Source organism: Channa argus, chromosome 19 (assembly GCF_033026475.1).
Source record: "Channa argus isolate prfri chromosome 19, Channa argus male v1.0, whole genome shotgun sequence".
Taxonomy (NCBI): Eukaryota; Metazoa; Chordata; class Actinopteri; order Anabantiformes; family Channidae; genus Channa; species Channa argus.
In genome coordinates, this window is record NC_090215.1 from 15768472 (window position 1) to 15794532 (window position 26061).

A 26061-nucleotide genomic window follows, 5' to 3' on the forward strand; every position below is an offset into this window, starting at 1 on the left:
CTGATCAATGAGTCCATGCTGCCACGTGTTAGGGCAGGAAAATGTCACACATTTCTCAAAGGGGACATGGTTTTGAGGTTGTTGGAGGCCTTTTTCTGTTGCCTCAGGAACTGTATTACAAACACATAACTGGGAAATGAATGCTAGGAATGGATAAAGACATTTTCAGCAAAAAAAGAGATTCATTTTTAATGAATTATCTTAATAAGATCTATATTAAATCCTTATTGTTTTTCATATTGCATTAGTACAAAGGCAGGTATAAGTCTTGTCTCATCAGGTCTAAAGTAGATTATGATATTAAGTACAATGTAATGTAAGACGGCAGCAAGCAGTCATTAGCAATCAACTACAGTAGCTATTAGCTTAGCATAAAGACTGTTTGGGAAATGATAAACTGTATATTAATAGATTGATATGGTGTTTAGTGTTGGTTCAGCGTGTCATATATATGTAACCTACCAAACTAACCCACCATCAAGTAATCATAAAAAATAATTATAAGACGTGTTTTTAAAATCCATCCTTTTCAGTGCTATGTGACTGGTGACAGTGACAAAATGTTTGAAAGCACCTTGAGGATTCATGATCTTACTAAAATTTACCTTTTGATAGAATGCTCGTCTTTTTATTACCTGGCATAATTTAAGACAGCTTAACTTAGTCTGGACTGTACATTTTGGTAGCTTACAAAAAGTTGAACTTAATGTCATATATCAAAATCAGTGTATGTGAACTTCATGCCTAAGAAACAATTTTCCCTGTTGCTTCTGAAATGTGTCTTTTTTCTTTCAAATGCAGCACAGGTTCTACTATATTTATCTCCACTCAGACACAGACAAAGCAGCTAATGCTATCCAGCAACCCATGGTGTTAATCATCTCACCAACTCACTGCGATATTAAGTTGCAATTCACTAACCTGAACATTTTCGTCGTACATTGGTAAATGCTGCTACTAAATCAGTTTGGATGGAGGCTGCTGAGTTAAGGAAAAATTAGTGATTAGCTACGTCTAGCTGTCAGCTAACTGGCTGTCTTTATCAGCCTCGAATGAAACCCATAAATAACAAAAGGATATAACATTTCATGAATGGAAAACAATATATAAACAGTCGCTCCATTGATTTACGTGTCCAGTCAGAAAGCCCGAAGGGCTGAAGTGATTTGGAGAACAATTGGGTGGTATTTGACCTTCTTGTACCTTTACACCACCCACTGGTTCAGGTTTTGATGCTAAGCTAAGCTAACTGACAGCATGTCATGTCCTTAACATCGAGATACTGTATGAGAATCATAAATAAATGCTCTCAAATAAGTTTGGAGGGCAAATGTATCAAAAACGTGATTTAATGGGCAATAGTTTGACATTTTACCAACAAATGTACTTATTGTTATTATTCATTGTAATTGAATAATAGATAGCCCTTCATTTTGCTTTTTAACTACTTTGCTGCTTTTATGCTGATTGCTTTTCTCTCTTCCTGTCAGCAATGCGGATTCCGTGCACTTTTCAGACTTTTCTGTTTTTTGCACTTCATGAACCCTGCTTGCCTCTTGCAAATAAGAAATGTTTCTGTTGCTCTTCAGTTCACTGTTAAAATAAAATGCCACGGTGGAGTAAAGGGAGCACACTGGTGCAAATGAAATAATGATCAAAAAAAAAAAAAATTAAAAGGAGTGTTCACAAACACTTTCTTTCTGCAGCCTTAATGAGGAAGCAAGAACTTAACATAATATCAGTCAACCCCCCTGTTTGGAGAATAAGAGATACATATTCTCTGCCTTCCTGCTCTTTACATGAGACGAGATGCTGGGCCACAGCTCCCTCTACAGTTTGTACGGTGGACATTTTCCATCCAGTGCAGGAAAACAATCAAAGTGACTGTGTTGGAAGTCGGGGAGGACACAACGGAGACGCGTCCGGAGATTACGCACGAACACGGCCTTCACCTGTGAGATGTGCGTCTCAAACGGCAGCCGACACACAAATAAACGCACAGGTACAGCAGGTCTAGCTCCGGATCATCCGTCAGTCGAGAGGCTGATTCAGTGTTTCCTGCGGACAATCGGGAAAATGTCTCATTCTTTGAATACTTGAGGAGTGACGACAACTTTCCCCATTTCGGACTTGACCGCAATAATCGCAGAGGATAAGGGCGCAGCGGGTTTTAACAATGCACGCGGGTCAGGGTTTGCACATTTAAGCACCGGGTAGTTTGGAGTGTCTGCAGCGGGGAAACCAAGCAATGTTCACAGCGGAGATGCGTTGGTTGCTGAGGCTCATGTCCATGGACGTTGCAGCTCGGTCGGGCTGCACACGGAGCCTTTGGGTGGCCGTGATTGGACCGGATGCCGACTGGGGCTGACTGATGTTTGTCCGTGAGGAAATGTCTTGGGGAGGAGATCAATATGAGTTACTGGCGCAAGCGAGGGGGGAGATGCCAGTCTTCACCCGCACAAATATTACTATGAGGATGGAGGAAAACATGCAGGCATAGGACAACGATTCTTTTTTTTTTTCTTCTTCTTCTTCCTTTTAAATCTTGAACTAAAGCAGAACGGAAAGACCTTTCCATCAGACATTTTATGTATTTTAATGTAATGTGCTTTGTTGCCTTTGCAAACAGTTACACGTCTAAATGGAAATTGTTGTTGCACTAAAGTTTTTTTTCTTCCCCTTCTCTTGACTATCATGCATGGAACTTCAATGTTACATCACACTGTTTTAGAAATCACGGACTAATGGATCACTGACAAATATTATGCGTCTGGACTTTTATTCTGGAATCACTAATGAACTTATGGGTCATTACAGCAACATTTTAAAGGAAGAAAACAAACAACGACTTAATTTTAAAATGCACTAAAGTGGGTTTACGGACGTTTGGCAACATGGCAATGAACTGGGTTGTATACTCGGTTTTTTTGGTATCACTGTTTGCACAGGGGACTACTTTTTCAGGAGTCTTCAATGCAACAGACAGAGACATTTTTACAGATGACTTGCTGCAGGTCAAGCTCACACAGGACAGAACAAGTGAGCAGTTGAAGCTCCATTCTGCTAACTCCCACCCAAACCTGTATTTTAACCAAGTGGGTGTGTTGCATTTGAGGCAAAGGTCCTCCACCACCCACAGCCACATATTCAAAGCCATCCGAGCAGCTGTGCTCACCATGTTGTCTAATGTCCCTTTTTACATGCCCCCTGTGAAACACGAGGAGTTTACAAGCAAGTGGAATGAGATTTATGGGAACAACCTGCCTCCCCTGGCTCTCTACTGCCTGCTGTGCCCAGAGGACTCAGCTGCCCTGCAGTTTCTTATCAAGTTTATGGACAGGATGGCTGAATACCCAGACTGGAAGGTGACCAGCGCCCCTAACGACGAGGTCCCCATGGCACACTCCCTCACTGGGTTTGCTACTGCTTATGACTTTATTTATTCTCACCTGGATGAGCGCAGAAGGGATGTTTACCACAAGAAAATTCGCTCTGAGACAGAAGAGTTGTATGAGCTCTCTAAATACAGGGGTTGGGGGAAGCAGTATCTCCAGAATCATCAGACTACTAACATATTAGCAATCCTGACTGGCGCAATAGTGGTTGGAGCACATGACGACCCGGAGTCAATGATCTGGAAACAAGTGGCAGTTAACTACATGGAGAAAACTACGTTTCTCCTAAACCACATTGTTGATGGCTCCCTGGATGAGGGAGTAGCCTACGGGAGCTACACAGCCAAGTCTATCACACAGTACGTCTTCTTAGCTCAGCGGCATTTCAACATCGATAACATGCAGAACAACTGGCTGCAGGGACACTTCTGGTTTTATTATGCCACGCTGTTGCCAGGCTTTCAGAGAACAGTTGGCATCGCCGACTCCAACTACAACTGGTTTTATGGGCCGGAGAGCCAGCTCGTTTTCCTCGACACATTTGTCATGAAGAACGGAACGGGTAACTGGCTGGCTCAACAGATTCGAAAGCACAGACCCAAGGACGGCCCCATGGGGCAGTCATCTGCCCAGCGCTGGGCTACACTTCACACAGAATACATCTGGTACAACTCCCATCTCACACCACAGCCTCCCCACGACTTTGGCACAGCGAGGATGCATATTTTCTCAAACTGGGGTGTGGTTACCTACGGAGCTGGGCTGCCAAACGGCCAGGGTAATACTTTTGTCTCCTTCAAGTCTGGCAAGCTGGGTGGCCGTGCAGTCTATGACATTGTCCACGACAAGCCTTACTCTTGGCTTGATGGGTGGAACAGCTTTAACCCAGGTCACGAGCACCCGGATCAGAATTCTTTCACCTTTGCTCCTAATGGGCAAGTTTTTGTGTCTGAAGCGCTTTATGGCCCAAAGTACAGCTATCTGAACAATGTTTTGGTGTTCAGCCCCTCTCCTACCAGTCAGTGTAACAATCCATGGGAGGGTCAGTTGGGGGAGTGCGCTAAGTGGCTGCGCTGGACTGATGAAGGGGTAGGTGATTCTAGAGGGGAGGTGATTGCCGCATCCTCTCACACGGACACCATGTTTGTGAGTGGGGAAGCTGTGCTGGCTTACTCCGCTGCGATGAGACTGAAAAGTGTGTTCAGAGCCTTGGTTTTGCTCAACTCCCAGACTTTGCTGGTGCTTGACCATGTGGAGAAGTGGGCCGAGTCGCCAGTCAAGTCACTCAGTGCTTTTTTTCACAATCTTGACATTGATTTTAAATATGTTCCTTTCAGATTCATGGACAGATATAACGGTGCAATGATGGATGTGTGGGACGCTCATTATAAAATGTTCTGGTTTGACAGCCAGGGTCACAGCCCAGATACCAGGATTCAGGAGGCGGAGCAGGCAGCTGAGTTTAAAAAAAGGTGGACTCAGTATGTCAATGTCACATTCCCAATGACAGGCCCAGTCAGCAGAATAGCATACGTGTTACATGGGCCATATGTCAAAGTGTCCAACTGTAGATTTATTGATAACAGCAAAAATGGGGTAAGACTGTCTTTAATCATAAATAACACAGAGAAGATAGTGTCTGTTGCTACAAATTATAAAGACATAGGTGCTAGGCTGACCTATTTAGGATTTGGGGGTCACTGTAAAGTTGAGGATAAATATCAAATCACTCGATACGGCCTTGGGGCTCAACTCATCCCCAAACAAGTCAGCAGTGATAATCAGCTTTTTGACTTTGGGTTCACAGTCAATGTGATAGCAGGGGTTGTTCTCTGTGTAGCCATAGGATTTATGACCATGCAGAGAAAGTTTTATGTGTGCTTCAGCAGGCTCATGCGTTACGCCCTCCTCTCTGTGCTCCTTCTCTGGATAGCCGAACTGCTGTTTGTGTCTAACAGCTGCGATCAGCTTCTCTGTGGGGTAAAATGGAAAGGTGCGGGCGGCAAAAATGAAGTAAACAAACAAATCAAACTGTACGAGCAACACCGGCTTCAGCTCCCCACCGTCGTCATAACAACCCTGCCCGGATCGGGTTCGGAAATACTCAAACACCTTTTCTACAACAGCTCGGACTTTGTTTACATAAGAGTTCCCACTGAACATCTGGACATTCCTGAGACGGAGTTTGAGTTCGACTCCCTGGTTGATGCTTGCGAATGGTCAAGGTTAGATGCCGTTCAAGGGCGGTTTAAGATTATCCAAGGCTGGCTGCATTCGCTAGTACACAGTACCAAGCTGCATTTGCAAAATATCCAGTTGATGGAGGGCAGCAGGGTCAAACATCCCCAGAGGGCCGCTGGCCTCAGAGACAGAAATAAAAGACCCAGGAGGAGGGAGCCAGCCTATGAGTTGAAAGGCAGACTGAGGGCCAGTCTGGACAGGGATGCAGAGTATGTCAGGGAAATGAGACGCCACGTGGCAGAGTACCCTAATGCCCGCGTAGTCCTCAACATGCGGAGTGGCAGCTGGGCACTCAAGCTGCCTTTCATTCAGGAAGTGGTGGGACCTTCTTTGAGGACAATTTACATGGTGAGAGACCCTCGAGCATGGATTTATCTTATGGTTTACAACAGCAAACCCAGCCTTTACTCCCTTAAAAACATCCCGCAGCACCTCTCCTTGATATTCAAGGACGATGCTGTAAGGGATGGGTGCCCAAGTGTTGCACCTGAGTTTAAAGTAATCCAGAGGCTGCTGTCCCGTTCAGAGACGAGCCCAGTTCTGATACTGGCTCATCTATGGCTGGCTCACACCTCAGCAGTTCTGAGGGTCAGCGAGAGCCTGTCGGAGGAGTCCCACCTCCAAGTGAGGTTTGAGGACGTGGTGAACTTTCCGCAGGAAACAGCAGAGACCATCCACACATTTCTGGGGGTCCCCGCGTCGCCCGCAGCGCTCAACCAACTTTTGTTCACCACCTCCACGAACCTGTACAATCTAATGTACGAAGGAGACATTTCACCGAGAAATATTAACATGTGGAGGCAAAATATGCCACGAAAGGACATCAGACTAATAGAGGATATATGTGGGGGTGTGATGAAGAGGCTGGGTTACACCAGGTTTGCCAGTTAACTTACTGCTGCTGGTCAGCTTATATTGAGCTGTCTTGTTTACTGTAGCTTCCAACAAGTTTTTTTTTTTTTTTTGCACTGACCTTAAAAGAAGAAAATGATGAAAAAGTGGAAAGCAATCTGTCTGCGTTCAAGAGTTTCTCTTTTTGGAAGCTGTATTTGTTTGGGTTGGATATAAGGTGTTGCACCATCTACAGCAACAGATGTTTATGAGGGAGGAATATTTTACATTAAAATAGCTGGAAGGAAGATTATTCAGTTGTTATTCCTTTTCCTCCAGCGGCCCCTCGCACTTACTTGTAGCACTCTTATTGAGTGAGACTTCACTGAGAGACTTTTGACCTTTGCTGTCCTACATAAAGAGGATATCGACTGAATTTTAGCATAAGTTTTATGTTATCGGCGCATACTACAACACAGCCGTTTCTCAGTGAAGGTTATTTCCTGTATGTCTTAGTAAGAGATGAAAAACTTGTTTTTCTGTCGCTAATCTGTGATGTCGGATATATCTTTGTGCACAATCCATATCTGTTAATACTGGAATTATTTTCAGGGGGATCAGGATATATTTACTTGTTTGAAACAGATACATTATGAAGCTCATTAAAAAATACGACTCATATTTATTGACAGACCTGGTGTCTACTTTTTAGCTTTATGGAGACTAATCTGGCTGTCATGAATTTTAATATCTATTTAGTGCTTTTTCCCTTTAAAACTCTCAAAGAAATGCTGCAATGTATAGACTCAAAGTCAACCACAGGGCAAGATGACAGTAATGCTTTATTGCTATGACAGATGATACGGATTGTATTTTTCTTATAGAACTGCAGTGATTTTATGCGAATCTCAAAGATGTCGTGATGGTTTGGCAGCTTACAGCGTGTCTACATAACAGGCGTTTACTTCTCATGTATCAGAGGAAATAAATTCTGTTTCATTTTAATAAATCCAGCTGACTACACAATTTTGCTAGATGCCCATAAAACCCGACCGACGTGTATTTTTATGCTTTGTGGATTTTCCTGTTTTTACGTGCGTAGCCACAGTGATTATGCGCTGGGTTCGACCTACAACTCAGTACTGTACCTGAACGCCTCCTGTGTTGACACAGATGGAGCTCGAGAGCTGCTGCTGCTGCTCACGCCATGCCTCCTGTTTAGACATGGTGTTAGCACTTTGACAGGGACACTTTTGATTGTACGTGGGATTCTGTGCTTTTTTCCAAAGCTGACTATATTGTATGTACTCGATTAGCTTGGAACTATTAAACCTCTGAAGATATATAGGCCTCTGAAGGTATTATGTCTAGAAGAAAGAAAGTTCGAAGTATTTATGGGTTCCAAAGACAAATATCCCTAAGGATCAGAAATGAATATGATTAATATAACTCCCTTTGGCATTTACTGAATTAGATCAGAGGGAATTGCTTAATAGGGATCAAACTGGAAAAAAAAAACACTGTCAGCCTTGATACATTTCTAGTCAAAGCAATTTCCAAAGCATCCCCCTCAGTTACTCATATTAATCTGCAAAATGCCATAACTGAGGCTTACTCTTCGTTTTGTTGCTGCCTGAGCTTCACTTTAAAGGCCTAGAGGAAATTCAAACAGCCGAAAAAGTTTTCATTTCCTGTCATGGTTCATCACATATCTGATGGGGTTTTTCGTGGCCTTTGTTTTGAAAAGTGTTCAACAGGCAGTGGACTAAAAAGGGGATGAATTTTAATTATAGCTTATGAGAGATGAACAAAAAAAATAAAAGAGACCATTTCTACTCTGTGATGTTTGCTCTTTGGCCTGGGCAAAAATGTGTGCTCCCCTGTAACCTTTGATGCTGTCTTGCTTAAACCTTTCTGTAATGCAAATGGTTCACATGTAACATGCAGATGGTTGCACCCGGTCACAGCCTCTCCATTGCATCTGGAAATATCCATCCTCTCTCAGCTAGATACAGTCCTGTTTGTTTTCCTCTCTATGAACACTGAAACCCTTGACTGCCTAGAAAACCCGTTTGATGTTTGTGGTCTTTGAATGTGTAGACTTGGCAGACATGCTTTCACTTTGGTGTTGCAATCCTGTTACCAACTCTGTTTTGTATTTGCTCGTGGGGATATGATTCCTTGCTTCTGTGGCCTTGAATTACAATCATTTCTTTATAATTTTTTGGTTTTCTGTGGGCTCTGGTGCAGGAAGTGGAGATAATGTAAAGAAAATAATAAATATCTAAAAATAAAAAGTATACTGACAAGCAGCATTTGTTTGATTGAATGGACTAAATGATCGTACACCGACATTCTATATGTAGCGTGTGGTTACATAACATCCGTTCTCACAGTATTAAACTACCTACAATCTTCATGAATTTTAATTTGTACGTGCTCTCCTTCACTTTGGTTACTAATAAGTCACTAGTAAAATGTCTACTTATGCAGATGCCTCCACGAAATCTCCACTTTATTAGACACGGATGACAGGAGACTAATTGCTAATATGGGTGACGTGCATGACAAGGAGGAGCCAACAATTAAAAACATGTCAGGAAATTCTTATGTCATGCTCCAACTGAGATGGGAACTTATTAGGAGAAGGCTTTGAAAGAGCACCTGCCACATCTTATACCTCAGAATGGTCTCAGTGACTCAGTCATTTCATTACTCATTTGTTCTTGATCCCTCCTGTAACACTCTAATGCTTGGCAGGGTCCTCTCTGCCTAATCCTTTCATGCAGAGGCACATTATTCACTGAAAAAACCCCAGGCAGATGCTGTGGTAGAGAGGTTTCAGAGTCCAGACTTGCACACGCTGGTTGTTAAGCAGCTTATTTTGATTCATTCTGGATCTGGGAGTGATTGGAACTATGGGTGCATAAATAATCTCAGTATCAATACCTAACTTGTCCTTTTAACTAGTTCTGATTTTAAAGTTTGTGTAAAAGCAGCTAATAACCTCAGTCTCATATGCATGTTGCTAAGAGTCTGTCTCTGCCATGGTAACTGACCACTTTTAATACGGTTGCTCTTGATTTATGCTGAATGAACATGAATGTATGCATCAAGCTTCCTTCAAAAAAAAAGTCACGATGGACTGAATGTCTTAGACTTATCAGCTGTTTCAAAGAGACGTTTTCATGCGAAACATCTTAGTTTTGTTTTAATAACCATTTGAGGCCCTGTAATCTTGAATTCAGGCAAAGGTCCAAACAAATACTTTGGCACCAATTTGTGTAAATATACAATAACTGTACAAAGGGTTAATTGCAGCCCCAATTCAAGCAGGAAAAGACGACTATAACATTGATCCACCAGGCTAATTATACTAACAGCATTTTGGTCAGTGTTTTTATAGAATTCATTTCCCCTCTGAAAATGCTGATAATACTTCAGAAAAGCACTTCTTTGTCCACTGCCAACGGCACAGTTGCTTTGTTTTCTTACCTGGATGACGTCTGCAACACGATCAATATAATAACAGCTCATCAATGTTCATATATTAACTGACATTCCTAATGTTTCCTGTGACCCATGGCCCTTAATTAGCAGAATTTATCTGGCGTCTCCTTAGATAATGACTTATCAACATTTCTAATCCCAGACATGATCCCTTGTTTGGAAAGTATAATAAATGCTTAATAAATGTATCATGGCTCTGATGTCCCAGGGTGCAAGTATCTTGCCCGGAGGACGATAGAGGACCAGCCACAGGGATTTTTCACAAAATTTCTCAAACACGTTCTCATGAAAATGCTCTCATGAAGAGCATTTGTAAATATATTACTAACTTTAAATAAGTATACATTACAACTTTTAAACTTTTGGTTGACTAATGAGGAAGTAGGACCAACTTTATATTTTATTATGCCACTTAATAATGTGACCTCGTAAATATTTACAAAGTTGGGACCACCCACATACCACCTACATTCCACATAACTCTGCATACTGACATAAACTATACTCACTCATTGTGTCAACTAAACTAATGCACACAATGTAACATTTATAATTACAGGTGATGTTCTCACTTTTGCTCACATCTGATTAGAAAGTCAGAAACACACGAGCCTTCACTGACGACTTTATCGGCAGAAGTAAGTGACTGACTGACTGATGAATGAGGGTTATAACCCCAGTGATTAAGTGATTATTCACAAATACTTTTCACTTGTCATGACTTCAAGTTGGATGCCGGGTGGCTTCAGAGAAGTGTTAAAGACAATTTAGTAATGACCATTAATGATTCATCAGCAAGCGAGATTTTTCACAGCATGCCAACCCAAACATTGCACTTATTAATGTCTTGTATAAGGATTTATCAGCATCAGTAAAGTTATAAGATGAGTTTTATAAACATTATTTTAGTTATCCTTTATGTGCGATCTATAGGTTGAAAACTAAGTAATTAATCACTAGTTAGTGGATAATTTATACCTAAACACTTAAGACAGTGAGGCTTGAGTGAGAAGCTTTGACGATTGGTTACTCCCATTGCTTATTACAAAAATAAATTGAAGAGTATTAGCCCCTTTTTGAAAGGTACTCATTAATATTTATAGCTGCAAACTCGTTAACTTGATAAACACATTAATAACCACTGACTTGATTGTTAATGATTTACCAGCAGAACAGAATATGCACTTTTTCATATCCACTAACATAAAACATTAAAAGAAAGTCAGGCTATAGTTCACACGCTGTAGAGAAAGTCTGCATAGATGATCTCAGCCAATTAAATATAATGGCATTTTAGAGACCAGATAAAAAATAAAGCTATACTGCATGTCAGAGTGTTTTTATAGAATTCATTTCCCCTCTGCAACAAACACTGCAAACTCTGGCTGCACAGAAAGACAAACATGCTTTGTGAAAACCTTTTGATGTCTGATCACAAGCTGCAGACTTACAGAGCTAATTTAAGCTCATAGATTATCTCTGGTGTTTGATAACCAATATATAATCATTGCATGAAATTAGGTTTTCTATAAAGGAAAATGATGAAAAGGCATTATATAATCTACTTCCATGCAGGAGCTTGGGTAAGTGATCAAATAGCTTTCTCAGACTATTATGTACATGGAGGTTATCCAGATAGAAAAGGGGACTCAATTTCAGCTGAGTAGTCATACCCTTCCCTGTTCCACCTTTATCTTTCCCCACTGGCGAGTCAAAGTCCCGAGAGAGCCTCTCCTTTGCCGGCAGCCATCGCTCCTGCCACTGCTCATTAATTAACCTTTGCTGCAGCTTCCATCAGTCAGAGAACAGCCTGATATTCTGGAGAGGAGTAATTATCGATACTTTATAAGTCTGTTGTGTTGGGGAAATTACCCCACCCCCCCACCCCCGAAAACGAGAACAACGCTATTCTTGTTAAAAGTTTCCAAACTTAAATATGAACCCAACTGAGTGTGTCCTTCAGATGACAGAAGAGATGCTCGGGTCGTATTCAGACTTCACTGACGAGGTGTAAGCAGCTGGCGAGACCACTCTCTTACATTTAGTCATTTTCAGCGTGGTAAACAATGCCTGTAAAGTCCACTGTTGAAATTTACATGCTGATAACACTGCTGTGCTTGGATACGTGGAGGTGCGGGTCTCAGGAATCGCTGTTTAATGTGAGTTGACTTGTGAGGAAATATGGCGCATTGTCAATTTGCTGCTGGTGGCATGTCATTTCTCTGGAGAAAATAGGATCCTCCGTGCCACTAAAGCACAGCAGCAACTGTTAATGAAGCCCGGTCTGCTCTTATAGCTCAGGAAAATCAGACCAGATGAGGCATTTTGAATTTCACTTCAGGCGAATCCCTATATTGAGGCAGGCTCACAGTTTTATATCAGAACACTACTTAAGGCTTTACACAGTCCTTCTGCCAATTTCTTTCTTTTTTTTTCTTTTTTCTTTTTTAGTCGGACAGATTATGGGATTTCCTGCTGAATTTGTCAAAGGCAGATAATTCTTCATTAAGAGCTGGGCTGGAAATTAGGGGAAGTTTGTACTGTCTTTATTTTTCGTCCACTTGTTTATTGTGCAAACATACCGTTTAGTGACATTTACCCTTTCCCCAAAAGGCTAGGGTGTGTTTAGCCGCTCCATAGCCTGCAAGTCAAATGAAACTCTGTGAAAATTGAATTTTTTCTGCTTAGTAATATGACACAACATTAAGGCTTTGAGAGGTTTCTGACTTTTTGACTTTGAAAGAGAGACCCTTCAGTATAAACCAATATCCTGTCAGCTTTACTTTTTGGCTAATCCCCTTTTTCTCCTTCTGTATATCATGGACGTGTGATGGTGCTCTTTGACTCTGGGACACTGAGTCACTACGCTGTCACATTACTTTGCGCAGGGCTTCTGTTTTTCCACGGTTTCATCTGCTGTGGTTGCTAACTGTGCAAAAAGGAGCTGAATGAAGTATGCGCCGGAGAAAAGGGATAAAACAGGAAAAAGGAACACAAAATCATAATTTAGCTGTTGTCTAACTAATGTGAGTTTACCAGTTCTGCTATGGAAAGGGTTAGCCACCGCTGTGATTTAACGAGCTGTTCCTGCTTATTAAAGCAAAGGGTGGTTATGCTACAGTGTTTGAGGCCTGGTGTTATTCTGAGTTGGAGGATTGAATCCAGCTGGCTGGCTGACAGACAGACAGGGGAGAGGCCCTTTTCCTGGATGACACACTCAGTAGTCCTTCATTAGTGGGACCCAGAAACCATAACCCCGCTGTCAAAGTGCTGCCATGGCCACCGCTCTCCCAAACCATGTCTAGGTGCGGCATGTCTGCACAGGGGATAATCTTCATGTTCTATGTTAAACATAATAAATTTGATGGGGGAGATGGGAGATGAATACATGTCTGAGTCTTTGTGGGGGCGTCCCATCCGGCATAACTTCATCAAGCATGAGTCATTGATCTCTAATTAGTGGAATTTATGTCTGGAGGAGGAGGAGGAGGAACAGTCCTTATGACACTGGTCACATTGTGCCTTGGAAATTACAGAAAAGCAACAGCTTTGTCAATGGTCTTTAGAAATGAGATAACTAATGCAGGAATTCTATTCCCTGTCCTCACTTACACATTCTCCTCTCATATGCTTTCGAAAGCAGAAATGGAAAGCTACCACCTACAACAAAAACTAACAGGAGACCAGACTGGGTGAGGGATTCCTGCACAGGGAGCTTCAAAGATAAGCCAATCATTACACAGATTTTATATCATCCCCTTCCCATAACTATTCCACCCAGTGTGCCTATCTCTACCTCTGGAATTAAACTTAAAATTAGTTTCTTTTTTCTTTTCTCTTGTGCTGACTTTCAATTCTTTCCCTCAGAAGAGGAACTTTCAAGAAGGTCTTACATGCTTGCTTGCAATTACAGTTTTGGCTCAGTACAGCATCCGACAAAAGTGTTTTATTTTTAAAAGAAGACATCTTGACACCGAGAGCCTGCAGGAGACGAGGGGCATTTGTCACTCCTCTTGTCTTCAGCTTTTCTTTTTTTTTTTTTTTGCTGCAGTGGAAGCCAGATGGTCAAATTCGCAGCTCATATGTTTGTGTTCCTCAGAGATCACCAGTCTTGGCCTGCTTTGCAAAAAATATGAGTGAGGAGACAATAAGTTATAAGAACTGTACAAGGCCAGGACAAGACCACAACTACTATGAAGAGCAATTTTAAAAGGAATTTGACTCCTCTGCACATGTCACAGGTCAAATAAACAAAAGAAAAAGACATTCCATCTTTGCTGGTGCATGTTGATGATTTGTAGCTCAAATAACTGTCAAATTGTTCTGTTCTGTCACAGGAAAAAAATGACTAGAAGAGAACAGGGTGAGTTTGGATTCATCTATTTCTATCTGCCAAGGTGCCAAACTGTGCATCTTATATTAGGAGACAGGAAACTGTGTCCACTATCACCATGGCCACATTAACCTGCTAATTAAATGCAGCTGCTGGACTATGTAATTACAGAATCAGTATCGGCCTAAAACAGGACCACCCTTCAAAACAGGGCCTTGAGCTCAGACATCATGGCCTTTAAGTGGTGTAGGAGTAGATGTTCTCAGGAAAAGCATAATTAATTGTCACACAGTGTCTCTGTGGGCCCCTCTGCAGTTTTACCTGGTAGGTAACAAGCCTCGGCCACCATAACCCGTTTTGTTATGTTTTGTCCAGTGTAGTTGTATTACAGCTACAGAATACACTTAAGGTGATACACATCCTGGCCAAAGGCTTAATCCGAAATGGTCAGCTGGCAGTGCATCAACATAGGTAAAAAAAGAAGAAGACGGCAAGCTGCAGGTATGGACTGCTGTCATTCCTGAGGCGTCAAAAACCGATGCTTTCTCCAGTCCTTTGGCTTAAACCTGTGCGTTGGTACAATGAAAGCACAATGAGAGCTTCTATATTTGACACCTAAAGTAATGACCTACTTAGTATGTAAAGTAAAAAGTCATAGAGAGGTGGTTTGGGTGGTTGTTACAGGACTTTCCCACAGTCCAGTGCATCTTAATGATGATCACGGCGCCTAACCTTAACCCACGTCTTTTAAATTAACTCGGTGCGGTTCAGGAACCAGTATCGAAGTCAAGGTCTTGTTACGGGTATCGAAAATTGGTAAATTTAGCCATTTGGGAACAATAAACAGTCCAGTGTTCAAATTAGTGAGGGAAAAAAGCTTTCGTTTGCCTTTTGTCTTTCTGTCTGTGCAACCTTAAGGATACACAATGTGTCTTCGTCCAGACCTCTGCAAATACAGCTTCATGACAACTCCACAGGGATCACTTAAGGGCTCTTTCCTTATCTGAAAAGACATAAATATGTTTTGTGATAGAATATTGCTCTGTTCTCGCAGCCATTATTGAAGTGGTATACAGGAGGAAGTCACAAGAGTTAGTTTAGATTAAATGAAATAAAGCAGCACATTAATTAGTGGAAGGCAAGTCTGTGTGAAGGGATGCAAATGCCTCCAAGCGAAAAAACCCTCCACTGCCACTGTAGGACTGAGAAATGCTGATGTTGTTACTGTTCATTGCTTTACCTTTAGCTGTTCTGATGTCCCTCCAGTAGGCTAACTGGTTAGTGTGGACAACAATCCTCTGCAATAGCAGAAGGCAGATTAAGCGAAACGTTACGTAAGCGTTATGTTAATCACCAAATCTATTGTTGAAATCATAGAAAAACACAGAACAGACTTTGCTTCTGTAGAGGCAGGCTTACTCCTGTCCAACAATTATCCTCTCCAGAGATCTTTGTATGATAAAACACTGAACATTTATTGAATTCCACGTTCCACAACTGAGACGATTCACAGAAAAAAGTTCACAGAATACGTTCCAGGTAATTCCACAAAACAACATTCGATTGTTATTGAGTTCAAGTTTTATCATTTAGATAGTGACAAAGAAACATGTGGTGAACTCTACCTTTATAACTCTATAATATAAACTTCTCCATTTTTTTATTCTGTTCAGCCTTAATTCAGCTTTCAGCAAAAGCCAAAGTTTTAGCAATTTCAGCAAAAACGGTTCAGATTTTTTCAGCTTTGCTTGGAAAATTCTTTCAGTGCCGAAGTATCCACAGTGCATTCCCTCCATGGAAATGCTTTTTCTAGCGCTTGTTGTTAATCTGACTTTCGTCTTCTGTACGACACTTAACTACTTGGCCATACTTTCAGCCAGAAACACTGTTCAAACTTCAAAACATGCAGCTTATAAAGCACATTATTGTATACATTTTATGTAACTTTTATTCTTTTATAGTTTTACACTTCGGCATTGAAGTGGCGATGTGACATTAATGATATGTCATTGATGACATCATTGGGACATCAACGACGACGCAACACACTTAGCTTTGAAGTTTTTGCCCAAGACTATCTTGCCTTTCAAGTACACAAGGAAGCGACATTTGACTTCAGCTATATTAGCAAAGACATTTCAGCTTTTTTTTAGCTTTGCTTGGAAAATCCTTTCAGCGCCGAAGTATCCACAGTGCATTCCCTCCATGGAAATGCTTTTTCTAGTCTTTGCTGACATTTTCCTGTGTAGTAAACTACCTAAAGAACATTCACTGGGAAAATCTAGGTCCATGCTGTGAATGCAACTGCCGGCTGAGAATTTCACTCTAAGTGTGTTTCTATCTGAGGATTTACAAGGGCAACTTGTTGACTACAACATGCTGGTGGACAAGCTAAACACCAGAACAGATATGGAGGAAATGATCAATGACTACAACATTCTTAAAGCCCAGAAGGAGTTGAGGGCTCAGGAGCAGGACAAGATGACACAAAGCCAGAAGAACATTGTCTTACTCCTGGAACATTGCAGCCAGAACTTGTTGCGATTCAGTGACAGCCAGTGAGCTAAAAAATATCCAGGAGGCTTTGGTCAGTTAGGAGACGGAGGTGGTCCAGTCACAGAGCACCGCCAGGGGGCTAACAATAGAGTCTCAGCATCTGCACATTTTGCACATCCTGCGCCATGGAGACATAGAACCAAGGAGAAGAAAAAGAGGCTGCATGAAGACCGGGTATCACTGCCTCAGCGTCAGGATTCATTCAAACAGCTGCTGGAAGATATAAAACAGAAATATGTAGCTTTGAAGACTAGTCATGGGCAGCTGGCCAACCTAGAGAGGAAATGGCAGCATTTGGAGCAGAACAATTTTGTATTGAATGAGTTCATCACTTCTAAATCCCAGGAGAGTGACTTTGCCTTAGTTGCCAAGAACATCCACCAACAAGTGGCTGAATACAACAACATTCTTATAGACACACGACACAATTGTCATGTGTGATCAACAGGAGTTGATGACAAGCATTATTTGATTTTAATACAAGTGTTACCAGTCATTACAGTCATATTTTGCACAGATAAACTTCTCAATGAGCTGAATATACATGGGAAACATGTATATCCTCATTTAACATATAGTTAAATGAGGTTTTTCCACAGAAAGGTATTCCAGTCAGTAAAGACAACATCCCACGACAAGAAGATGTAGATAAATGGAAGCATCTTAAAGGAGTAAACATACCTCTCATCTAGTGCAACAATGGTCCTTATGCTGTAAGAACTCTGCTGAGATGGTCAGTCAATGGGCAACTGAAAGAAGGTGGTCGCAGCAGAACCAAAAATGTGCTGTGCATCAAATTGTGCTGAAAACGTAAAGAGAAACTTTCTCAAGAATCCTTCATTTAGAATAGATTATATTGCCTTCATGAGCGATACGACAACCAATAGATATGCACTGAAAGTTCCAGATTAGGACTTTGGCCTCAGTGACAGTTTTAGGCTGATACACTCCCATAACGGAGTGTATCACCCTAAAAAGCATAAACCCACTGCAGTGGACCTCATTAAACCAGCACCTCCTTCAAGGACCAAACCTTACCAGGACAATAAATGATGTTCTGACTAGGTTTCGTCAAGAGCCTGTGAAAGTAGTGACTGACCTGGAAGCCATGTTCCACCAGGTAAAGGTGCTGCTAGATGATGACGTGAAGTGGCCTGATGGTGACACCAGTCAGCCGATAGTAGTATACAGGATGGCCGTGCATGTGTTTGGGGCCACCTCATCACCTAGTTGTACAAGGTATGCTCTCGGGCGAATACGGTGTTGCAAAATTATTATGGTGACAACTGCCTAAAATCAATATAGTTTGTTAAAAAGTCGTCTTTACCACATCTTGAAGATATATGTCAGACGGGTGACTTTAGGCTAAATAAATGGATCTGTAACAATCCAATGGTGACAGCAGCCATTCCGTAAGAGGAGAAGGCGATAGAAGTAAAAGACCTGGATTTGGCTTAAAATGCAGCTCCAATAGAAGTGGTGATACTTGCACCTGTGATTTTTATCTGCTAGGACAATTATGCAAGAGCTTTGCAGAATGAGATTGGGAATGTGATGAGACTGTGCCTGATTGTCTTGCCCAAAAGTGGTTCCATTTGGTACAAAGTCTAGAGTAGTTAAGTGACTTAGGAACCGACAGATGTTTCAAGCCAAAGAAAACTTTGGTCAGACGGTGTCTGCTCAACTGCATAACTTTGCAGATGCTAGTGCTATGGGACAGTAACATACTTAGTCCAGCGAAACAGCAGTAGTCATTTCACAGTGCTTTCGTGTTAGGAAAGGCAATAATTTTACCCCCTGAGGCCCATAACGTGCCCATAACATAATTAAGCCTGCAGACTTTGCATCAAGGGAACGTGAGAACGTGCAGGCCTTTCTGGGAGGCAGACAGAGGATTTTTGCACCTGACATCCTCACACAGTCAGTCGAGAAATGGCCAAAGAATCCAGAGCACTTGCAAGAGCTAGAAACAACTGATCCTGAGGTGAAAAGAAATATCACAGTGAATGTTTTTTTGCAGCTGAAAAAGCCCAGGCACAAAAAGTTGACAAAGTACTACTCATCATGGACCCACCTTAAAAGAGCTGTAGCATGGCTCCTCAGATTGAATGGTGCACTTCAAGGAATTTTCCAGAGAGAGGATATCTGTGCCCGCCATAGATAGAGTCAGGTCCAGTATATGGCAGACCTCTTTTGGAAATGTGGGATTTAAAAATATCTGCCTGAGGTCCAAAGCTGGCAACGACGGACTCATTCAAACTGAAATTTTGTTCCTGGGGACATCATGGAGATTGTTGCTGAGTCAGCACCCCGAAAACTCATGGGTGATAGGCAAAAACATCCACACAATAGAAGATGAACTTTGTCTAGTCTGCCAGGTTCGTGTCAAGACGAGGAGTTAACGAGCTTGCTCTGTGGAATCATCTCAACATTTTCTGTGGCAGTACTTTGTTATCAGCTCAATTGTGAAATGTGGAATTCAATAAATATTCAGTGTTTTATCATACAAAGATCTGTGGAGTGGATAATTGTTGGACCACCGGACACTGTACATTTTTGAAGCTTACTTAGGAACTAGCCCCGTTTATCTCTCAATCACTTTCCTGTCAAAAAGATACAGTGTGTGCTAAGAGTGTTGTACAGCTCCACATCTAATTTACAGACTGTACATCCCAAACGTTTTAGAGAATTTACTATATAAGCCTGGAGATTTATTTGGAGCTTATTCTCAACAGCTGCTCTTGTAACTCTCGGGGTTATGTCTCAAAGCAGAACTGCAATTTAGCTTCGAAATGTTATCAAAAGCAAAGTTGCTTTTAATAATTCATTACTCTCAACAAACTCCTCTGGTCGCTCACATTTCTGCAGTAGATTTGATGTAACATACACTTTTGGGTGACTGTGAGGTGGCACAGTCACATGCTGCTTCTCTGTGTTTACTTATTGTCATTTGTGTCCTTTTGCAAACAGCCTTTGACAGGATTTGATTTGACTGGAAGGCACAAATGATGGCAATACTTTAATAACCAGCCGTGCTGGCTTTGCTCCTGAGCGTTGTCTGTAATAGGGGTAATGTGTGGATGTGTCCCTCTGCTGAGCTGCCTCATTAAATGGCTGGAGAAGAGTGACTGGCTGCAGGGGTGATGCATTATTGATGAGAGCGCTTGATTAATTGAAAATATCCTCCACGGCATGGGAGGATGTGTGCGTGGGCGCATGTGTGTGTGTGTGTGTGTGTGTGTGTGTGTGTGTGTGTGTTTGCAGTTAGAGTAAGTGGCTTCATTTTGTGAGAACAACTTAATCAGTTGATGCATAGCACTGTTTTTTGATTGTTATTCTGAGCAGGCCTACACTGCCAAACATTTACTGTATACGCAATCACAAATGTGGACGTTGCAAATTATATTATTCATATAAGCACAGTCCCGGTGGCTGTAATAATCTTAGGCAACCAGCACAATGTCAGTTGGTATTAAACAGTAGCAGATATTTGTGTCAGGAGACAGAGCATTTGTTCATCTACTGCAATGCCGCCGTGCACCTGCGACACTGGGCGAGTGGTTTAAATAAAAGATGAAGCTGTAAAGAGATGAGCAACAGGGCCAAAATGAATTAGCAACAGTAATCACCTGCTAACAATAACAACACGGATTTTATAAGCTGTGTTTCAATTCAGGGTCTGATCTGAAGGTGAGGTTGAAGCCGTGTCTCACCGACTAAACCCGACGATGTGTTCGGCTGCTCCTCGTCAACTTGTAAAGCCAGATGCTTAATCAGCAGATAATCAGCAGCCATGTTCGTCAAACGGTCTACAAAGTGTAAATACAAGTGATAAACTGGGACAAGTTTAAACGTCAAGTTCAGTTCAGTTCATTTCAACTACGTGAATGATTTACTTACATGCATTAAATCTTGATGGACAGCTGACCAAATATACCCAATAGTAGGGCAAAGCAATAAATGCATGTATTCATTTGTCCACAAAGTAAACCGAGCAGTCCTTGAACTGTCCACAAATCATCGGTCACTAGAATAAGACAAAAAATGACCGTGTGTTTTCTGCAGGCAATTTAAAACATGTCTGATGGTCGTCGATGGACGAAGAGTGCACAAAGTTAATGGTACGTATCACGTACATAGTTCTCTTCCAGCGCACACCAGCCTCACTGGGTCCAGATTTATGCAGAAGAAAGATACGTTTCTATCCAGAGGATGTTCTGCAATGGATTAAGGTTAAGGTTGTGGCCCTGATCTGGGACACGGCTACAGCTTTCCATTATCTTGTTGCTTTCCCATCTTTTGTCAACATGCAAATTTAGTCCATTCTCCTCCCTGAACTTTCATTAAGATCCATCAAGTCAACCATCAGGATTCTGTCTGAACTCATGCCAGGGGAAATTACAAGCCCTGCTGCTGGCCGCCAATACCAAATGACTTATATATAAACCCACATTAATTTAAAATTCATAAAGGGATATTACTGAGTCACTTTTTTAAATGCTTAAAGGACATAAACTGCTTTTTATCTCTTAGTTTTATGTGACATTTACTGACTCTAATGCGAACGTCATTTCAAATTCAGCTCCATAGCTTCCATATCACCCATACATCAAGGAGTAATGAAGAGTGAGGTAAACCTGGCATTAAGCAAAGCCCCGAGGCAAGTTCACCACTGAAATATTATATGATAGACAGTAATACCACAGTGTTTCTACATCACTACTTAGTCCACGATTGCTGCAAACAACAAATGTGTCTAAAGTTTCTAGCTAGAAAGCGACACAGTGAGAAGTTGATACTGAAAGAGATGCTGTGTGCTGCTGTTTCTCCGACTGTGTGGCACTGAGTGTAGCATAATGAGTCCCGAAGCTGAAGCTGCAGTCACATACTGTTTACATTCATGTTAAAGGTTGGAGTCCTAAGCCTTTCACAGCTGTCTCTCTGGAGACACAACAGATAAAGAGAAATGTTTATCTATGGAAACACCACACTGCACTTTGTTCGCTGGCATGACTGGTTGCCGTATCTATCAGTATGTGCTAATGAAGACTGCATGACAGGGGCTTCACATGTTCGCTTGCCCTGCAGACACTTCAGGCCATTTCTGCCGTCTCCACTGCTGCTGATTATCTTGTTGAGCCAGATGTGTTCCAGTTCTGCAATTTATAGATTTCCTTTCTCCCAGGGTACAAAACAAAGGTAGGTAGACTGTATTGTTGGGAAAATCCGCATATTGCTGGTGAGTTGAGATCATTCCTGCTTCAGACCCTTTGGGGCCTGACAATCCAAGTAAACCAATATGCCTAAGACCGAAGTGAAAGCCTTTCTGCCCCCTGGGGCTTTAACCAACTTTAATACCAGTATAATGTACTTCATTAACTGCACGCACTCATCTGCTGCCTCACAGTTTTTGAATGCAGCAATTATGTCTTCATCTTCATGACTTCAGCTGTTTCGTTTTCTCTACACGGACCAAAATACAGATGAGTAAAAACCTTCCACTTGCTCATGCAAGAGAAATGAAAAAAATAAACATTGCAATGACAAAGTAGTTGAATAATTTTGGGCCATTCTACTTTAACTGCATCATAACTTAAGCGTTTTGAAATAAAAATCACACATTAAAGGATTATTTATGGGAGCCTTTTTCATATCTCCAACGAGCCATAAAGTGAATCTAAATGCTAAGAGCATTAAAAGTGGATTCTTTATTTGCGTGTCTTCAAAGAATATCCTTAATAAAAATCCAACATGTTTATATGGATGCACATGCTTAATTGTGCAAACTCGAGAAGTCTAAATATGTACATCAGCACTGTCTGTATGTAACCGCATCACACTCCCTAAAAAAGAAACTGTTCATTCTAATAAAACCGTCAACAGATATACATGAAATGAAAAGACTAAACAGAACTAAATCAAATTTTTTTTTAGTATCACATCAAGTCAAATCATGGTTTATCCTGAGGGGAATATGAATGCATGTTGATGTTTCACAACAGTTCAGCAATAGTTTTTAGGAATTTCACCCAAAAGCACAACTATAACCTTCTGGTCTTCTGGAGATGCTAATGGAAAAATCAAATGTTCACCAATGCAATTAGGATTAGTCCTCTGGGGACATTAATGCTGTTTGATTGATTTAACGAATCTATTCAATATGTAATAAAACATCTTTTGATTGATTCATGTGCCTTAAGTTATGCTTTTTAACAAACTGCTTGTGCTGGATGCGAAAGAGATTACAGTGCTTGTCAACCAAATTTAGTAGGATTCATCTGCTGTGGACCATGAATCTCACAGCAATCTGTTTCATACTGCAATTGCTAACAATTCCAATCTGGACCGAAGTGGTAGACCGAGTGTTATCTGGGTTGAACTGGATTGTTGGTCATGACCTGATTTGGTGTAATCAGAGAAATTTATGACTAATTTACATAAGTCCTGTTACAGAATCCTTGTTTATCGCACTCATAATTTTATTATCTGTCAAACTGAAAAGCTTCAAACTGCTTGTACAGCGCCTCCCCACCACATCACATCATTTGCTTTGTGCATTCACCTCTGCTGTGTCCTTTCAACTAGACCTTCCCTTATCCAAAGACCACTGATTGTAGATAATAGCTTTTTTGGGAAAAAACCGTGGAAATTCACACAGATTTCCTTTAAAGATTACTGGCCTGAGTGCTGCTCGTTATGGGTCCCGCTGCTGAGACAGTGGTCTTATTAAATTAGAAATGTGCCCTTTGACTGAAAACTGAATTTAATTTACCAACCTTTGAGTATCAGGTAGCCAGATAAAGGCCATCCATATGTAATCTTGTTTTTTTTCTCCCAAGGACAAATTAATGCAAACTGAGAGGAAGAAAACATTTCCAACAAGAACCAAGTAATTGGAAAATAATAACCCACCATAGTAAATTACAGTCATTTCAAGGTCTTGTAACCTAAAGGTGCAGAATTCAGAAATTCATATGAACATTTTTTTTCACTGCTCTTTTGATTATTCGCTCTTTGACTCACTGCCAATGGAAAAACCTGAAGGACTGAAAATTAGATTTTTTGATTTGATGTCATTTTTGATCAAGGTTCCTCTGCCCAGGCTGATTCCTGTGCCAGCGTTTGGCAGACACAACATCAATATCAACCAGGTTATCTGTGTTTTCTCTGGTTGCCATGCCAATTTAGTACAAACTTTCATCAGGGTTACTGGCAAGGATGCTGGATTAATATTAGACAGGAAAGTAAGGAAACATAAAACAGGTCACTTTCTGTTTCAAGAAAGTTCTCATTAGCCAGGGATATTGCAACATGTGGTCATTAACCAGCAATACAAAACCGTGTTTTAATTCCACTTTATTTTTTGGATTCAAATTTTTTATTTGATGTTTGCCCACAAGAGACCACGCTTGCCTTTCACGTTACATTTCTTAAAATTATGCTCAATTTCCCCAAAACGCTAAGCACAGCTGCACAACCATCTCGACAAGCGTCACACTTCCATGTCAAAATCCATCTTACATCCCAACCAAACTTTGCCTTGACATGACACAAAAGCCACCAACTACACAGCAGCTAGTACACATTGGTGAGTTCAGTTAAATTGGAATATTGAAAAAGTCAAATTCATGGCCGAGTTGCCGTATTGGATTGCATTAGATTGTAAAGCTGTGCCTGAAGAAGTGGCCAGTGAGTGTATTTACAAATGTATATAAAACACTAAATTACATAAATCTGAGTGAAGAACTGGATGTGCTGAAAAATATGCAACAAATAAAAACAAAGAATAGGCCTACAGGCCTTGAACTTTAAAGCCGATGTGGATGTTTAATTGTACTTTTTTTCTCATACCACTCACGGAATCGTCAATAGAAATTACACCTCTTTTGGCACCAGACAACAAAATGGTTGATTGCTGTCTCTTACAGTGGCACCAAAATGGCAGCCAGTTTCACACCATTTTTTTGCACCCAACACTCATAGAACTGGACAGGTTTTCACAAAAAGGTTGAACAAATCTAAATCGAGTGTGAGAACAGGGGAATAGTATTTATAGTTTTGGAAAGTGTGCCCGTCTCTTGTTACACGGCTCTATGGTTTGGAGTGTTTAATTACAGTTTTTTTTTCTGAACTGATAAAAAAAACACACATTTTCTGATATTTCCTCTCCTTTATTTAAAACTCGGTCATTCGGCCAGCCTTACAAAATCAAGCCATCAAGTCATAACTAGTCTATCTTCACTTAAAACTGAACACTGCTAAACAACAAACAGCAGCCATTACGCACTACACACAAAAGCAACACTGTGCTTTTAGCATAGCTAGACCAAACATTTATACTCATATATTTGGCATTTTTATTCACATAGTTACACTAGAAAACAGCAAAAACGAAAATGTATTTGTACTGAGAGAACACAATGGCATTCATTCATTCTGCCTTATCAAGTCTCTACTCTGGGTCAGGTTACAGGACTTTGTGACCGTCTTTCTGCAAATAGAGGTAATTTCCCAGTATTAGAGGTGTACTTACTGTAGTCCTGCAGTCCTTGACAAGTTGCCGCTAATATTTTCTATCCTGTCCCTTATCCAGAGTGTTAGTAAAGCAATGCATGGAGACATTCAAAAACAAACCATGATCCATAATTGTTGCTCTAATTTCATCAGATGTGACTAGTCTTCCTCCTCCTCATGCTCTTCCTCCATCGCTGACGTCACAAACCAGCTCACAGATGCCACTGGCGTTTAACCGTGTGTTTCTTTTTGGGTTTGACTCAATACCAGTCTGGCGACTTCTGTGTACGTTTGTTAGCTGAAATGTGTTACCAGCAACAACAGTGTGCAACTTGTGTTGTGTTGCTATTTTGCATCAAAGGGCACCACTGTGCAAATGGGTTTCGTTAATGAAAATGTGTTGAGAGCTTTGCAAAAAAAAGTTTTGGCACTAAGAATGAAGCTTAGTGTTTTAGTAGTTCAAAAAAACTGTAATAATAATAATTGTCTTCAATGATTTTGGAATATATTTTAGTATTGTGCTGATGCCCTTAACAGGTCAGCTTTTAGATGAAACATTTTATCCACTTGGGTGCTGTTGTGAAATATCTTTAACAAAGATGCTGTCCAGATACTCTAAAATCCTTTTTCTTTACCTTCAGGTTTGTCTTTTTTCCATTTAAAATTGTTGTAAATACAATA

The 26061-nt window shown here is 41.0% G+C and overlaps 1 protein-coding gene across 1 annotated transcript; it reads left to right on the top strand.

Annotated features, from left to right (window-relative positions):
* Nucleotides 1–1852: 1852 nt before the first annotated feature.
* Nucleotides 1853–8779, top strand: LOC137104857 (dermatan-sulfate epimerase-like protein). The gene has a single exon (XM_067486626.1). The coding sequence runs from the start codon at nucleotides 2895–2897 to the stop codon at nucleotides 6525–6527; it is 3633 nt and encodes a 1210-aa protein (XP_067342727.1). The 5' UTR covers nucleotides 1853–2894; the 3' UTR covers nucleotides 6528–8779.
* The last annotated feature ends 17282 nt before the right edge of the window (nucleotides 8780–26061 follow it).